This window comes from Sphaeramia orbicularis, chromosome 19 (assembly GCF_902148855.1).
Source record: "Sphaeramia orbicularis chromosome 19, fSphaOr1.1, whole genome shotgun sequence".
In the NCBI taxonomy this organism is placed as follows: Eukaryota; Metazoa; Chordata; class Actinopteri; order Kurtiformes; family Apogonidae; genus Sphaeramia; species Sphaeramia orbicularis.
The window spans coordinates 31,842,544-31,861,872 of NC_043975.1; the positions used below are offsets into that span (position 1 = coordinate 31,842,544).

Here is a 19,329-nt window from a genome sequence, read left to right on the forward strand (position 1 = left end):
GTGATTTATTCTTCCCTCTGTAATCCATCTGAGTTAATTTTATCTTAAGCTGGGCAGCAGTCATTTTCTAACTGTCAACAAGTTACATAATCGTGTAATAATATTTTCTACTATTCTTTTCTGTATGACTAATCGGGTGTGGACATCCTCAAATTTGTGACATCTGGAAAATACTATTCTCTATGTTACTTTCATGTTGATGGGCACAATTAAGTGCCACTGAGCTGCCTGGTAAACATCATGACTCCTGTTGGCTTCAGGACAACAGAGATAATCATTTTAAGCTGCCAGCCGGAGAGGAAGGTTACGGGCTTTGATTTTCATGCGAACAGAGGAAGGAGTAAAGTACATTAACCTGCCAGATGCAGGTTAAATGCCACCAGAGGACTTTGTCTGGAGATCCTCCTGCTTTGAGCTCTCGTCTCCTGAATTTCATTTCAAACTAGAACTCGCACTCACATTTAAGGTTTCAATATTTGATAAATGTTGTTTCCAGCAGCACAGCAGGTGACACACAAGCCGGTGATTCATTCCGCAGTCTGAAATAACTCCTAAAGTGTTGGATGCAGGCAAATACATGCCTGGAGCCCTACAGAACACATTATGCAGCATTTTCTATTTGGAATTTAAAAAAATAAATAAATCTACTCCCAGGCACACATCTGATTTCAAAGAATTTAATATTTATCAGTTGCAGTATGAAGATTTATCTTATGTTTATATGAGAATACACATGTCTCCTGATGTTAGCATCCCTGCATTCCAAAATAATAGTTTTACATTTTGATAAATCGGGTGGTGAAAGAAACTTGGGAGTCCAAAACTAAACTGTAATTACATTTGGCCACCCGTGTGTATAGTAGACTAGCCTGGCCAGCCATCCGTCTTTCTCAAAAAGAAATCCGTCTGGAATCACAGAGCTTGAATCCAAATATGAAGGCGGGACTGACAGGTGCAGAGTACACCAATCAAAGATAAGATGGACGTGACGCTTTTGTCAGAGAAACTTAAGAATACAGGGTGTAATCTGTAATTCAATCCTTATTTTTGAATCAAACATCCAACAACAGTTGTAAAATTTCATTTGCAGACTTGGAACTGACTAAGAAGTTGGTGCGTATGATGCACTGAAAAACACCTGCCCCGAAGACTTGTGATTGGTCTGGTATAAAACAGATCAGGCATAATTCACAGCGAATGGACCAGTTCCAGACTGTTTTATCAGTACTGAATACACTGAGAAAACTGGATGGCTGGCCAGGCTAATAGTAGACCAATGCAAACACTGCACTGAGAGGTAAAAATTGTTAAAATAGTACAGTAGTAAACAAACAACTCAAATGACCCTTTAAATGAACAAACACAATACAAGTGAGTACAATATAAACTAATATATTGTGTGTTAACTGACTTGTGTAGTAGGACGTTTTACCCAGTTCAGGTCAGTGTTGTTTGTAACTGACACTTTGGTGCTTCATTAATTACAAAACATGGTAGTTTTTGATGCAACTGTTTGTATAGAAGTCAAAGGAAGAAAAGCAAGGGCAGAAATGTGAGAAGTCAGTAGGGGGCACAGATGGTGATCTATCAAAAATGACTCACAGTATGAGCGGATGGATGGCTTATTGGGTGTTGTCCTTCTATTTGTGGCAATGGACAACTTAATAAAGAGCCAGTAAGTAAAGGTAAGATACCTGACAGAAATCTGCAGAAAAAAATAACTTAGATCACAGTAGTCTTTACTTATATGCAATGCCCATCAAGCCTGATTCAAGTGTTTGAGTCTTAAAGAGAACAGCAGCAGTCAACGGTCAGCGTTCATTCTGCGCAGTTTTGGGGGCAGATTGTCCTCTGGCCGTCCCCCCACCAGAGGGATTTGGACTGATGTTGGAGCGGTGACGGTGCTGATGGCTGCTGGTAGTCTGTCTTTCTCCAGCTCGCCTTCCTCAGCATCTCCATCGATAGACAACAGCTGGACCTGCTCCTCGGTCTGTCCTAGCCGGGCTGCCGGAATCGAACTGGATCTCAGCCTCTGAATGCTGAGCGGCAGGTCACCTGTGCTGGACGCTTTCCCTCCGGGTAAAGCCACCCCCGTCTTCAGCCCCCTCCAGAGGTGCTCCTCCTTGGTAGAGCTCATGCGCTGGAGTTTGGAGGGCAGCCTGCTGGAGCTCTGGTCTTCTACGTGGTCTGCAAAGTCGGCTGACAGGAGCCTTTCCCTGCGTCCTCCACGGCCACCGTTACCCAGCAGGGGGGAGGTGGGAGTGGGAGCAACTGGCAGAGGGTTCGGAGATGTCAGCGAGGTCTTCTCCTCCTGCTCTTTGACGCTGTAGGGAGGTGTGGGAACCTCAAATGTGTTGTGGAACTGAGAGTAGTCAACTCTGAAGAAGCCCTCTTCCAGTGACATGACAGGAAGGAAACGATGGCCCCACAAGACTTCATCCTCGGTGTAAGACGTCCTCGCCTGGCATGTCATACCTACCACGGAGAGAAGGCACGTTAATGTAGAGGAAGATCTGAAGTGACAAAAACAGAGATGGCTAAATAAATCAAAACATTATGAAGAAAACTGTCGCAAATAGACTATGAAATAAAAAGGCAGATGAAACCAGAGGACAGAACTGAAAAGTGGAGAAATGCTTCAGGGAAATGAGAGACAGGAATAAGAGAATAAAACACAACAGCGATAGACCAGAGCATGTGCTACTAAATAATTAAAAACCATGAAATGAAGCATCTTGTTAAATATCTAAAATTACTGAGAGATTCTCTATGCCATGTTCTTGATGATTAAACAAACGATTAAGGAAGTTATTAGTAAAAATAGATTTCTATATATTCCAGATGATGTTTAATGCTAACCAGTGGTTTCCACGATGCCCTCTAGGATGACAACAATCTCAAACTGCTCGTTCATGAGAGAGCGCTGCGACAGATCGAAGAACGGACTCTTGGTGTTGATCTCATGGCAGATGGTTAAAGGCGACACAAGGAAGAGCTGGTCCGCCCCCGTCCCAAAACCCACGTCCAGCTCACACTGGTCCAAGGGCAGGAACTCACCCTCTGGGGTCTGCCGAGACTGGAGACACACATGATCCCAACATATTACATTTGCATTTGGACCGACGGTTCAAACATATTAGGTCTTTAAGGCTATGAAATGCAACATTAGAAGCTCAACGTGAATGTGATGAAAAATGCAAACACAGAAGGTGCTTCTGGTGAACATACCAACACCAACAAGACATGGAGTTTTAAGCAGATGCTTAGTTTCATGGAAAAACTTTGTCTTTGTCCACATGCCTAAAGGGTTTTCATGACAATAACAATTACTGCGCATGTAAATTCACCAGCTGGGACAGCTTTTAGCTCACCGGCTGAAAGGCCCTGAGCTACTGTGAACACAATGTGTGTGGCATCTTCTCAGACAAAACTACTGGTCATATTTTCTTTTCAAATTTTATATGTAGCTTCTTTGGGACAATGTCTACAAAGTTTGCTGACAGTTTTGAGAAATTTTGAGTTTTGAATGAATTTTTCCAATATTAAAAATTTGCCTTTACTTATAATGGGCCATATTTTGATAGCTTATAACATGGAAATGGTCAGAGACATCAGTGTAGTTACTATTGAGTGCTGATAGGAAGTCATATACAGACTTTCATTTGGGTCCTTGACCGTGGACCTTGAGTGACCTTCATAACCAAAGGACTGGCTGTTCAAATCCAGCTCTGATCATGCCATGTGCCGTTGTGTCCTTGGGCAAGATACTTCACCCACTTTGCCTCCAGTGTCATTCACACTGGTGTATGAATGCATATGAATCTTTGGTGGTGGTTGAAGGGGCTGTTTGGGATGGATTGGCAGCCACACCTCCATCAGCCTGCCCCAGGGCAGCTGTGGCTACTAATGTAACTTACCACCACCTGAGAGTGATTAAATAATGGATCAATAATGTAAAGTGCTTTGGGTGCTTTGAAAAGCACTATAGTAATCCAATCCATTAGAATTATTTCAACAATCTTCTCCTCCAAACAGTCTTCTTCTTCCAGTAGGATTGGGGTCCTGTTGATTTGTCACAGTTAATTAGTTGAGTTATCCTCCAGTGAAAGTACCACCCACTTCTATTGGGAGATTGATCTCCTGCATCAAGACCACAGGACTATAACATAGCAGCAGAACCTGACAACCTCGCAAATTCAAGTCATTGATTCTTGGTAGAACATGCCGGTGAGCTACAAGGCCATTTGTCCTATTTTTATGTTCTTACAGATGGATGGATTTCATATTTTTCCTCTTATTTCTATTATGCATACTGTATGGGTGCTTTTTGCAGCTGTAACCCTGGTGACACAGTAACCAGAGAATGCTAAAGGTCCCATGAAATAGCTTTGAGAAGGGGTAATTTTCTTCTATTATTTGACATATTTTCAAATGAAATGGGACACTGGGGTGGCAGTTTAAGTGGGTAGAGACTAGATTTCAGAGCTCAAAAGGAGAAAAAACTGGAAGTGATGAGGACTGTGTCATCCTCACAAAAGGAAGGATGAAAAAGAAGGGCATGTCTTCATCCTCAGCCAGGCCACACACTAATGTATTTGCAACATGAAAACATCTAGTGTAGCTACCGCAGACAAAGCTGTTGCCTTTATAAAGTAAAGGAGAAAGGGACTGAATCAAAATTCTAGGATGGCTTTTTTTTTTTTTTTTTTGGAAGGGAATATTTATTTGTCTCTGAGAGAGAGATGAGTCAACAAGAAACCTTGACAGTTTTTGGCAAAGAAAAGAGGAGACTGTGATATAAAAACACTAAAAGAAACTTTTGACATATATTTGGCATATATAGATAGTGGAACAATATACCCGGGAGAAGCAGAAACACAACAAAGAACGTGGCTTTGATGCTGTGTTCTCTGTGTACTGACTGGCAGATATTCCTGGTTAAAGGTGAGAAAAAAGGGTGTGAAAAACACATTTCTCCCACATCTTTGTCAGGCAACATAAGCACTGGTGACAATCATTTATCATATCTCCTCGTTGGCGGAACATTACAGGCATTTTGCACTCTGAGACAAGTATCATTAGATTGTGGAGAATACACTTGTTCTTGAGAATTGTGCTTTTTGAGCTGAGCACACCAAATCAAATTTAACACTCCTCCAGCTGTTAAATTGAAATATGCAATTAGGATGAAAGCTGATTGTAGAAGGGAAAATGTGAAACCCAGAGATTTATAAAATTATTTTCATTCAATTTCATGCCTTTTAACTATGACATGCAAGAGTGAAGAAAGTAAAAGGTGTTTCAGGAAAAAATATGTGTATATTCCAGTGGCGTCTACATGCTTAAAAGAAAGGGAATTGATTTTAAGATCCAAAAGCCGAAGGTAAAAAGCCTACTATATGTACTCTCTATCAATACAATGAAAAAAAAAGCAGAAATGCAAAATGTAAATTACATCCCCTGTTCCTATAGATAAAATGCATTAGCTGAATGACCCAATATTCTATGTCTCAATTTAAATAGTTTTCTGTCGCCTCCTGTTCTCATGTATGCAGAGTTGTTCCCTAGTCGTTTGAATGAGAAGCCACTCAGCCCACAGATGGCAAACAGACTGTCATTTGTATTCACAGTGATGTTGAGGACAGAAGGGTGTGACATTTCACAGGAAGACGTCTGTGCCCACAGATCCCTGGCTTGCCTTGGTGAGGTAACGTGTCACTCATCATGCTGTATCAGTGATGGGTTCTCCAAGAATATGCAGACAGGGAGCGTATGATGCATGTCTGCCAAAGTTGAATCAGGGTAGAGCTCCCATATGAAGAGAAGCTGGAATTTCTGCATAACAGACGATTGCTGAAAAGATGGAGTGCTTTAACACTTTTGTAAATCACTTGAACTGCATATATTATTTTTTATACATATGATAAAACTGCCTGTGATGACATTTACATATATATATGGCAATTGATTCTTGCACATATCTGTTATCTCCACTTCTGTCAAGGCTTATTCCTCCTCCTGTAAGTGGGACAAGCGCATGCAATTCTTTTCAAAAGCCTGTCTTATTTATATATTTAAATATTAGACTTGTAAAATGTAAACTCTTGCGGAGACGCTGCAGGCATGTGTCCCATTTGTCAACAACGCTTGGAAACCCATTTCCTGTGAAGTCATATTTACGCCACTCCAGTCATCAAAGTGTAGCTGGTATTTTTCAGATACTATTCATAGCATCCACTGCCTGGTATGAATGTTTGCAATAAAAATATACCTCTCCAAAGGAAGGAAGAACCTGCTTGATACTGAATGGTTTTAACAAGGTGAAGGCTTTGTGTGATATCTTACTGCTGCTAAACAGTCAGTGCCACAAGGGGGGAAATTAATGGCCTTTGGAAGAGGACCTGATAGAGAAGGAGTACTTAATTTACCAAGCCACCTGAGATTCAGGTTGAGTGAAAGCAGGCCCTCTCCCCTGTGACTCACTTCCTCTTCAGTGATAGTGTGTTTGCGTGGGTGTTCATGTGAGAAATGCAAAGAAACACAAAGTTTGACAGTAAAAGCTAATGTGTCAACTGGATATCCAAGTCAATAAATTACTTTTGGGCATCAAATTCACACAAACAAGAATTTAAAGGTTCAATATGTGCAGTTTCTGTTTATGCTTATATGAAGTTTGTGCAGGAGTCTGTGCTGGAAGTGTGTGTGTTGTTTCTAAAGCCGCTTTTCCAATGACGTTATCAGCTCAACTTCCAATGCATGAAAGCAGGCGGATCAGATCTATCAGATTCTATTTCTAGTGCCGCGAGCACAAGATGATACTATAGACATGACATATAATTATGCAGATCTCACATTAATTGAGTTGTTGCATTAATTCACAATGTGTCATCATAGTGACACATGGGATACTGAGACAAGCTAGCAGAAAATCTTCAGTAAGCTTCATAAATTGACTATAGATTTTAAGTGTAGACAACTTTATTGTTGCCTGAGAAAATCTTAATGTATTTCGTTTAACAGATTATAACAGTTTTAACCCTTTAACAACAGCAATCTCTCCGGCGCTGCATTTTGCACTTTACAGCATTCAAATTACTGTAACTCCTGAACTGTTTACACTTTCCACAAAATTCAAAGCTGAGATCCTGAGCTTTCTGACACTATAGCCCCTTTTACACAGCACTTCCTTTGTGGGGATACTTTGCCTTTATTCCGTAACAACATCTGCGTGAACAAAATGGTGGGATCATTTGGTCCCACCTTAATTGCAGCTTTTTAACGCCCCTGGAGGTAATAACAGAACTGTGATAAAGGTGGAATCATGATTCCAGAATGCTATGTAAAAGGAAGACCTCTTGTTCCACAACCAGGTGGGACATTTTGATGACGGGAACCCCCTGCATGGGAGAGACAGTGGGCGCATATGGAGGCACTGGCATGATTCTGCGGCTATGTGCCATTTTCACCTGGGGCACAAAGCCAGCACTGGGCATGAAGGTGGCAGCAGCAGGCCGCAGAATCCATGCCAGTGCCTCCATATGTGCCCGTTGTCTCTCCAGGGGAATTTAAAAATGAGTGCTGCATTACCACCCCTTTGATTCCGGAACGCAGGTCCGTTGTGTAAAAGTTCAGCCTGGCTCACCTCTGTTATGTCATGTAAATGCTGTGTAAATCAGTCAATGGTGGAAAAAAGGTGGGATCACCATCTCGTCTTTCTCCCAGGATCTCTACGTAAAAGTGGCTTATATAACACTTTACGGCAGCAATGTGAGACTCTATTACAAGTAGAAAGGAACTGTTTCAGAGACTTCCACACAGGCTAAAAAACGCCAAGAAATAGCAACAAATATGAAGCCATAATATGGATACTGAATGTTCAAGACCAAAAGCATGTTTGAACAGACGTAAAATAGTTGAAAGTTTATTTCTGCAATCTCAAAAAGTTTTGTTATGGATGTTTACAGTTCTTTCATGTATAATGCTCAGATATTGAAAGTTAAGTTCTTCTTGAAAACAAAGGTGCAAAAGAATTGGCAAAAAACACATTTTCTGACACTTTTATTGCAAAGAAAATATGAAAACACCTAGGTGGCCTGTTATAATGGCAGTCTTAAAAGGGTTAACTGTAAGCCTCCTCCATTTTTGCCTCATTCGCAGCTGCAGTTGAAGATGACATCACAATAGTTTACCCTGTGTCACTACAACAAACTGAGCGAGAACTATAGATGCAGTGGAAAGGCTGTGTGCTGAAACTGAGCTGAGCTGAGTCAAGGCAAGTCAAGCTAATACTGGTGGTGGAAAAGGAACATAAGGGTGTTTTCACAACTGGATTGATTGGAGCTTGTTCCAGAACAAGATTTTGGCTCAGTTCAATTGGGCATATGTTAAAGCAGTAATCGTGCTCCGTTCAGGATCAAAACAACTGAGCTGAGACCACTTGGAAGAGGTGGTCTCAGCTCGATTGTAATCGCTCCGCAGAGTGGTTCATTTACAGTGTGAACATGACCACAGTGATAGAAATAGACAACTCCAGTTTTCTCTACCACTCTGAGTATGATACGCTGCGATGTTACAAACATTACCATAAAGCAGAGCAGCTCTGTCGAAAAAGTGCCGCTGCCAGACGTAAACAAACAGGCTGATGAGCTTAATGAGCTTCACACCTTTTGTCAGCTGCTGGATAAGCGAGTGGAGGAAATGAGTCGAGGAGCAATTTGGACAGAGGAAGAGATAGAATGCTTCATTGGCATTTGGGAAGACAAGTATAAATTGGAAATACTCGAAAACACGCATAAAAACTCCAGAGTATTCAAGATTTTCAGTGAGCGCATGACGGAACATGGCTTCCACCTGTATACATGGGCTGGTGTTAGGGGCATGGAGCAGTGTGAACACGAACCGAAACAAGGTGATGCGCAACACTGTAACACATTATAATACATTACCCCCTGAATAGGAATGAAATTCAGGTGTGAAAACACCCTAAGTTAATGCTAGATAAGCACCAGAGAATTCAGTAGCAACCATAACAGTATAAAATCACTGTACAGACCATTATCAGGAGGAACCAAGATAGTTGTTACTAATATTAACAAACAACAAGCTCCACCACAAAGTCCAGCATAAGCTTCAGATAAGCACACACAAATGTTACATACTGATAGTTTCATAGCATAATTGCCTAAGTCATATTTTTGGCCAAATTGTGGTATCTGCATAACTTTACTCTCCAAACACAGCTGCTTCATTTTATTCAGATATCACAATTAGGCCAAAAATATGACTTAAGCAATTATGCTATGAGGCTAATGATATTGAACCTTTAATTGTGCCAGCTGAAAGTCTTCCATGTCTGTTGAGACCCTGTTGAGAGGGGAAGTCCTGTCCCCACTGCTGTGCCTCATAGGATCTAACTTAGAACAAAATATTAATGGGAGTCAGTGATGAAAGACAAATAATATTTCCATGTACATCATCATGTACACACGTGATGCTTGTCTATCTAAAATATAATTTTACAAGTCAAGAAAGTCACAGTTTGTGGAAAAGCAGTAAAGAAACAGCTCAATGGACTGCATCTCTTGTAGCACAATATAAATGTCACCGAACTTCAACAGTTTTAAAACATATTTCAACTTTCTAATAATTCAAATAGGACCAAAATTGACCTGTTGACCTGAGTTTGACTGTAATGCAATTTTTTTTTTCCAAAATGAGGCCCCATGGTACACAATCAGCAACAACACTAGGGGTTTCTCAGTCTAAACACTAACAAAAGATGTGAGTGTCAGTGGAAGTTGTTGCTTTAAGCATCAGTGCTGAAGAAAATATACTTGATGTAAATGAGCCAAAAAATCAGGTAAATTGACAAGAAAATGTAATAAGTTTTGTTCACATTATGTTTAGTGACATGTCCATTGTATGTAATTTCTTTCTTATGAACTGGTATTAGTAGCATTAGTAAAAATGAATAAATATTTGACACCACTTACAGCATACAAAGGGATATTACACTGAATAAATTACAGACTTCTCTGTGAACATTAATGAAAATATTTAATATGTAAGTAGACACAGTGGTGCAGTGGATAGCAGTGTCGCCTCACAGCAAGAAGGTCCTGGGTTTGATTCCAACCAGGGACCTTTCTGTGTTTGCATGTGCAAGTTTGCATGTTCTCCCCATCTTTGCATGGGTTCTCTCCTGGTACTCCGGCTTCCCCCCACCATCCAAAGACATGCACTGATAAGTTAATTGGTCAACCTGAAATTGGCCATAGGTGTGAATGTGAGAGTGATTGGTTGTTCGTCTCTATGTGTTTGCCCTTGTCCAGGGTGTTCCCCACCTTTGCCCATACATAGGTGGGATAGAATCCATCACCCCCCACGACCCTAGTGAGGATAAAGTGGCTTCAGAAGATGAATGAAAGAATGAATAATGTAAGTAGAAAAGCCAACAATATATAGCCTATAACAGGGGTGTCAAACTCATTTTAGTTCAGGGGCCACATACAGCCCAATGTGATCTCAAGTGGGCCGGACCAGTGCAATAATAGGCATAATAACCTTTACCTAATAATCTAAATTTTTCCACTTTTAGTGTGAAAAAAGTCAAATTGCATTATGCAAATATGAATGACCTGAACAACCATGTGCAATTTTAACAATATTATGCCTCAACTTATCATTTATACATGCAAATTACACACAATGTTACACAAACATTTTGTAACAGGTATAATATTGTTAAAATTTTAGAGTTTGTAACTAAAATAAGAACCATTTCTACAATAATATGTCTCAGCTTATCATTAACACAACTTGCAGATCACAGTGAATCTATTATTTTGTTAAAAGTTGAACTATTTTTTCTTAAAACATTTCAGGTTGTTCATATTTATTCAGCTTATTCACATTTATTCCAAGGATAGTTTATAAATGTAAATTTGACACCCATGATTGTTAATATCCTCAGTGTAATTTTTTTTGCAAATTCATCCATTGGGCCGGATTGGAACCTTTACCGCATGTTTGACACCCCTGGCTTATAACATATGATTCCTCTGTTTTATATAGGAAACATATGCTTCCTCTGTTTTATATAACTGAATATAGAAATATTGCGTATTATGCCTTTAAAGGGGATGTTCATGTCTGCATAAAGTTCTTTTTTTGGTGGAATAAGCTGCACTGCTCTCTAAATTCAGTGCCTTGTGTCCAATATTTGATGTCCCCTCTAGGCTCCAGCTCTGTCCAATTAGGTTATGACTAAAATAATGCCATTCCCAGTTTCTCAACAGCACCACTGAAGCTACTGCAACTGCTTCTCCTTTGTCTTTCTTCTTCTTCTCCTCTTCCTCCTCCTCACTTTGCTTGTCCTTCAAAGTTTGACAACGGCAGATGTGGCGAGTCACGCTGACATGTCTGTTTGCCTGTCTAGCTTAACGCCTGCATCCATGCCTGTCTATCTGCTACTACTAGCCCTTATCACTTATCTCGTGCTGTGGACCATCCTACTGAGACGAGCTTCTGTCGACACTGACAAGCACCACCCAGCTGTCACTCTCTTCCTCTGTCTTCCTGTCTTTTTGTTTAGCCCTGTTTGTCAAATTGATGTTATTTACCGTTTCTGTCTTTTCTGGACACTTCTCTTTTGTTACAATGATTATATTTCCTACATGCACGAAAGGAAAATTAGTTGCAAACATGCTTCTCTATTTACAAATCATGCTCTGCTAATGCTGTAGAGGTCATTGCACCACTACATGCTACTGATTTATTAATGAAATCTGATGAAATATTAATGTAAATTCAAGGACGTTATCTTTAATGAGGATTATGCATGTAAACGAATACCCTGACTTAAAATCAGTTTATATTGGTTAATTCAATTAGTCACTTAGGCTAAGTTGTCAAATTTGAACTGTACACACACTAAAGTTTATTATTACCATTATTTAAATGTAAAGATACAAGACTTTTGATAGTAATGACAGTCTCTACATGATTGTGTGTGTGTTATTGTATAATGAGAAAACTCAAAAAGATATGGAATCTGTTGTATTTGGTGAAATAACAATTCAATGATAATTATTGTCACTATCACCTTTATGAAACATGCAAGTGCCATTTAACACAGAAGGAAGGACTGTGTTTAACATTTATTTCTATATATTGGGTTTTAATACAGTTTGAAAGGAAAAAAAGATCAATTTCCTGAGGGCTCTGTCCAAAGGATCAATAAAGTTCTATCTAATCTAATCTAATCTAATCCAATCCAGCCCAATCCACTTCAATCTAATTCAATCCAATCTAATCTACAGTAGTTATTAATAAATTTGCAAGGACATGGTCTTTGCGCCAAACAATGAGTAAGTAAAGCCAGTTTCACCAAAATTAAAATATTCTTATCTAATCTGATTTATCAAAATGTCCTGCTCATTTTCATTGTTTCATCCACTTCTTGATGGGTTGCATTAACATTATCTATGTTTGACACCAGCCAACAACAGATTTACTCGTTTTACACACATGCAAGTTTTGCTGCATGTGTGTAACACGACTGCAAATGAAGACTGACCACGTTCAATTTTTGACAAAATCTAAAGTATCCAGGTCCCATAAGAATTTACTACCCATGATTATCCCTGACAAGTGATTGCAGTTACCATGTCACAGGGCTTTTACACAGCTCCATCATTAGGATTTACTGCAGCATGCCTCATTTCTCCAGTCACTTTTGTGGCCGACCCATCTGACAGTGACCTTGAGCTGTGTGTTACCTTAGCACAAGCCGTGGCACAGTACTATAGGGTAATGTAGAGTCAATCTACAGTACAACACACCACTGTGCAGTCTGACACTGCAACAGCACAGCTTTCATACCTTTATGGCCTTTAAGGGAACACTCTCTTTCATGTACATTAACCGACACTGCATCTATTCAGCAGCAGTCTTACAGCGGTGTCCTGCATACTGTACGCTTCCTATTCTACCTAGGAATTAAAGAGAAACTAGACTATATCCCAGAAATAAATATTACAACATTACTGTTATGTAAAGGATCATATAAATCCAATACTAAAGTCACAATTAACTTATGATTGTGTTAGAAATGCTCATGTCTGTCCTTTGGGTATGATTGATGGCACCTGACTGCGGAAATTTTTTGCAGCTAATTAGGAGAACCCTCAATGGACTCTGAAATGAATAGTCAAGGCTTGAAAAGTTCATTTAATGAACATTTAAAAGGTCATTATTTACTGGCAGAAATCCCAGATCTGGATGATCATCTACATTTAAACAACTGATTTTTGAGCTAAAGCCAAGAACTCTGGCTGATAAACAGATGGATGAGAGCACTGGGAACAACATTGGATTCTTTTGTGCTTTATTTTACATGCTGTTGCCCATAAAGTTGGAATAATTTTGTTTTCATTCCCATTCCTCTTTTTATTCCTATTTACACACATCAGTAATCACTTTTGACCGGGTGCAGTGATTACATACTCAGTCTCAGTTATACTTTATCTATGAAAAAAAAGGTCACATTGAAACAAACATATCATGACAACAGATAAAAAATATTTTACTCCAACTATATGAGCAACATTGAAGCAAGGGATGGCTTACAGGTAAAGGCAGGCTTGAGTAATTTAACATAATGTAAACACACTGAAATGACAGTTGTTTCTATGAGGCATAACTCAATGGAGTAAAAATTACATTGCTGAAATTACAAACTAATACTATTTTGCTTAGTGTTAGTATATATGTAACCTGTATGCTGGAGATTCAAATTCTGAATTGAATCTTTTGGGGATAAGTCATTTGTCACAGTATTAGTAATATATTAATCCATAAAGACCCAAACAGCCACTAGCAACCAAAACCATCTACTGATCTAAAATGTTTAATAACTTCTGAACCACTAAACCTATTAATATGTTTAAAGAATTGGTGTGAAATGCAGCTTGTCGTCCTTCCACTGTCATCAAATATGACCCATTTGGACGTTCACGCCGTAGTGAACATGGAAACACCATCATCTTCTACAACACTGATTCACTAGTAAAACTCATTCAGTTATTGATATCTTTGCTGAAAAATCACTTTTTCTTCAGTTTTCTCTGCTCTTGATATAATAAACTACAACTTTAATCAGAGCTTTTATGAACATCTACATGATCTGTAAATTAAGTACAGGAAAATACCAGATTTTCACTGAAAAAATACAAAATACAGAAGATAATATAATAAATAGCAGTAAATCACTAAGAAAGGTTAAGTATATAGGAAAATTAATTTGGAAAGTGCCACAAAAGTAGCACTGGGTCTTAATGGGTTAAATACATACTGTAATTTAAACTCTTTCAACAAGCCCCTTTAATATGGAATCAGTGACTGATATAAAAAAGGAGATTCCCCGAGAGATGAGAGAGGAGATTCCAGGAGCCAATATCTGTAGTGGTGGCATGTTTATCTGACCTAGGTCAAACATGACAGTATCCCCCATGGGTGAATATCCTTTTATATCGTGTCTGAAAGGACAGAATGAAAACAGTGGATATTATAGAGTATTTAAGTGTCCGGAAAACTATTGGTCTGGAATAACAATAAAAAAGAATGTCTTTCTAGGCCATTAACAATAAAGCAATAATGATAAAGTGCATTAAAAATCATCCAACAGGGGGCTGAAGCACTAAAGATAAAAAGTTACTCAGTTCATAAGTTGTAAAATGTTAAACCGTTGTAAAGTAGCGTAGCTGACGTGAAGAAACCAACAGAAAACATTAGGTGACATGTTCAAATCCTGTGGTCATACTAACGTAGTGGAAGCCATCCGTCAGCTCTCCCTCCAGGTTCAGATAGTAAACTGTCACTTGAGATCATCACGCCATTCCACAGTGATGATGAAAACTGGACCAATTCTCCCTGTCATAACAAAGCACCGCTGGCCTTTGGATATCTGCTAATGTTTGGACTGGAGTAAAGTAAGCTTCATGTATAGGAGATAGTGCATAGTGTTATTGGAATATGGTACATTATTGTATTGTTTAATAAATTTCTGATTAAATTATCTCTGATGTGTAAAACATGCTTGTGTCATTTGTTCAGTGCTTGAAAACATACTCTAAGCACATGACAAAAATATACTTAAATATAGTATTTCTGGGATACACTCCTGTCCAGATATTGGGCATTAATTCTGCAGCAAATGAAGAACAGCCTTGAGGATCCACGAACAAACAGGAGTGAAACTGCAGATACAACAAGATTTGCTCTTGTCTTTTATTACATCTAGCAGCTGCCCCAGATCTACTTCTGTCTTCAAGACTGTATCTATAACCAACACACACCCCTTACAAAGGAAGGCATAGTCAGTGTGAGCTGTGGATGCTCTTCAGTCTATAAGGATCACACTGACATCAGGAATTAGGCTAATATAATCTGGGCCTTATTGTGGTCAATAACTGTATGAATTGGTTCAATTGATGGTTTTGTCAATATGTGTGTTTTCCCTACTGTTGTCCCCTGGGGATCCATTCATCTCATGTGCGGACAGTTGACGCAGAGGCTGAACTTCGATATACAACCCACTGTCAGCCATTCTGCTGACTGAGGGGGGACTGTGTGTGATGACCCTTACTCTGCGAGGCAATACACACAGCAGCGCAAAAAAAAAAAAAATCACAAACACTGTTAAGACCGCGTTGGGGTGAAATCCAACAGCCTATTGAAATATTTGCTGCAGGGGCTCAATGTAAATGATCACACATTAGGCTATAACGCATCTTACAGTGGAGCCTCGTGGAAAAACCATAGCCTGTCTACAAATCCCAGTGGCCCACGGGGAATGCAATCAATTCTGGAGATGAATGGAAATTCAATGCATGACTTGGAAAGCACTCATAAAAAATAATGAGCAATTTCAGACCGAATTAAGTGACTGTCTATTAGTCCCCAGTTCTGATAATGACATTTAAGACTTGACATTGGGAAAGAAAGTGGGCTATGTTCACTGCGCCAAAGTGCGCCTGTGGATTTGGGGATACAGTGCGTGGGTACTGTATGACTGTATGACCTGTAGCCTTACCTTGATGAGTTTACACCTGATCTGTGCGGACACCATATGGCTGTTCCGCAGATTCCCCACTCGAAACATGAGACACAACTTCCCGTCCCGTTGCGAAATGACCGCGTCCTGACTGAACATCAGCGTCTCTGCGCGCTTCTTCGGCTGCGACATCTTGATGAACATGCAGCCGATGAGAAAGGCGTCCACAATGGACCCCAGCAGCGACTGAAAGAGGAAGAGGATGATGCCCTCCGGACACTTCTCCGTGATGTAGCGGTAGCCGTAGCCGATCGTCGCCTCTGTCTCTATGAAAAACAGGAAAGCGGAGGGAAAGTTGTAAACGTTGGCGACGCACGGGGTGTAGGACGAGTCGTGGCCGCCGTGGCTCAGGTCGCCACGGATGTAGGCGATCACCCACCACATTGATGCCATGACCAGCCACGCAACTGTGTAAGTGAGGATGAAGATGAGAAGGTTCCAGCGCCACTTGAGATCCACCAGTGTGGTGAAAAGATCCGAGATGTACCTGCTGGTCTCCCCCCCAAGGTTACCGTGTTGGACGTTGCAGCGGCCGTTCTTCTCCACAAACCGCTGCCTCTTTCTTTTCACCGGTGCTGAAAAAGTCATGCCCCGATTAGTGTTTACCACCTGGTAGTCCTCGCCAAATTTCCTCCGTATGGCAGACATGATAGAAATCCCGTGGTTGTGATAAGGAATCAGTACTTGTGCAGAATCAGCCTCTTTACGCAACTTTGGCACCAGTGTCCAAAACCATACCCGTTCAAGGCGCAACTCGCATGTTGTGAGATGAAGATGCGCCTCTGTCCTGTAAATTAATCGTAAGTGAGCAGAGATTCTGCGCAATGCATGATTTAGGGTCGGTCAATTACGCAAAGGAGTCTCCTGCCAACTTTTTCCTCAGGTCTAAACATGGTGAAAAGAAACTGGAAAATACACATCCGTCTTTTTAAAACAAACCTCTTTAAATAGCTGCAGTGAATGTGTTTGCCCTTGCAGATCCGCCGAGGTGTAAAACCCATTCAATAAACCTGGGAACAAGTGGAGCACAGTGCGCACTGCCGCCCCGGGGACGCGTTCAGGTCGGAGTGACTCCAAATCAAAGATAGTAGGAGAGCTGCAGTGGCAAATCTCTGCTTCACTGGGGGTGGGAGGCTGGTGTGGGTTTACAGAAGGAAAATGTTTTTGGTTTAAGCCTAATAAGGAAAAAAAAAAACGTCAGAGCGAAACACAATATACGATGTAAATCTACCCTGTGTGATCTTTTCGTTTTTGATTGCATTTTTTATAAACCACCTTTACATATGTTTCCTGATGCCAAGCATTTATATTTGGGCAAAACACTGTTTAATTGTTCAATAAATGCTTGTGTCCAATGGTGGCTGTTTGCTTCCCCCTAGTGTTAGTGAAGTGGAATTAGGATACTGCTATTACTGCACTCTGTACCCCATAGAAAACCCCATTCCAAATGACTGGGTCAGACAAAAGGGTTTTACTAAAACCTGCACTCTCAAAAATAGAGGTACCAGCTTGTACTTAAAAGGGTACAAATGCTTGTCACTGGGGGTGTACTTTTTTGAGAGACATTTCTGTACCCTTTCGAAATGGTCCATTTTTGTATCTTTAGTACTTTACATAGAAAGAAAACTCTCATATAGTTGATAATGCCATGATGTTTAAAGTTTGAACCAGTGGCCTAATTGAGAAAAAAAAAAAAACAAAAAAAAAACACCATAGGCAAGCTACGACATCAAGACATGGAGGTGTGAATGAAAACTTGATAAAACAGAGATTATGGCAATAATCAGAGGTTCTAATAAGATAAATGAATTATTAGGCTATTATCATTGAGCTAACTGGGCAATTAAATTAAAACAGAAATTATTATTAAATATAATATAGAGTAATTACAGTATGATATATAATAAATAATGTGCTAAGCCTAATGTTTTAACTATAATTAGGCCTACTGTTCAGTTCTCCTAGCCTATAGCCTATTCTCATGGTCTACACACATTTTTTAATGCTGCAGGGTACCTTATAGTACAAATTTGTACTTTACATAACTTTGGGCCCTTTTTCATAGTCTAAAGGTGCAATTCTGGCCTCCTAAAGACCGATATTGTACTTTTGAGAGAACATTCTTTAAAAAATGTACTTATAGGTACATAAATGTTCTGATCTCGTACCTCTATTTTTGAGAGTGTGTTTCCATCCAAGTACAAATAATGTGTCATAAAATGAAATTACAAAAACATCTTATAAATTCACACCGGTTTATATATTTGTGTTGAAAAATGAATCCTGGAAGCTGTAACAATCACAATTTCTGTCAATTTATGGTAATTCCATTAGTTCAGTTTTATTTATATTGGCCATTATAAATAACTACAGTATACAATCACCAGCCTTATTTCTTTGGGAATATTTTTTCCAGTATTATTAGCAATAATGATCCAATTCTCTGAAAGAATCTATTAGTAAGGATACTTTTCTCGACAATGTGACATCATCTCATCACAGGTTTCTAAAACAAGCTCATTTTGCTTTAATACAAATAAGCAAGGCGATCATTTATGAAATGTGAACTTGTATTTTGTCCATTAAACTGGGAGTCACACCAGATAACATGACATCACTTTAGTTTCAGTTATGTATAACTCTAATCCATCCTATTAACAACCACAGTATCATGCTGAAAATGTATCTCCAGTTTTATGGTGTAAACACACATGAACATGGGTTTGTTTCAGCAAAAACCAAGTACATTTATGAATAAAATGCAATTAACTCTGCCTTGAGACACTAGAAACACTTGCTGGACACATGGTCAACAAACAGTGAACATAAACAACTACACAAAGTTAGGATTTATAATAGAATAATTGTATTCAATTGCATGCGATGATAAAACAGTAGGTAATAAACACATAATAGAGTATATATAAAGTGAAGACCGTAAAAATGCCCATTCAGCTATCCACAATCTTAACCTTTGAACCTCTTGCTAATGAGGGCATCATGTTAAAATAGTCTGTTTTATTTTTTCAGAAAAATTAACACACAAGTATAAATGAGCTGATAAGGGAGGATTTTTATTGGTCAACTCAAACCACATGCACAGAAATACAGGCTACAATAACAAAAGTGTTACATTATAAGGTTAAATCATAACTCATAGATGTTTAATTTATTAAGTTGATGTAGAATTTATAAGATGATACTCACACCACATC

At 39.4% G+C, this 19,329-nt stretch overlaps 1 protein-coding gene across 1 annotated transcript; it reads right to left on the bottom strand.

Annotated features, from left to right (window-relative positions):
- Window positions 1-663: 663 nt before the first annotated feature.
- Window positions 664-16,762, bottom strand: LOC115410660 (G protein-activated inward rectifier potassium channel 1-like). Its single transcript, XM_030122398.1, has 3 exons — window positions 16,094-16,762; window positions 2,860-3,076; window positions 664-2,475 (listed from the first exon to the last, which is right to left on the bottom strand). Exons 1-3 carry the CDS (start codon window positions 16,760-16,762, stop codon window positions 1,805-1,807), a joined length of 1,557 nt encoding a protein of 518 aa, XP_029978258.1. The 3' UTR covers window positions 664-1,804.
- Window positions 16,763-19,329: the final 2,567 nt, after the last annotated feature.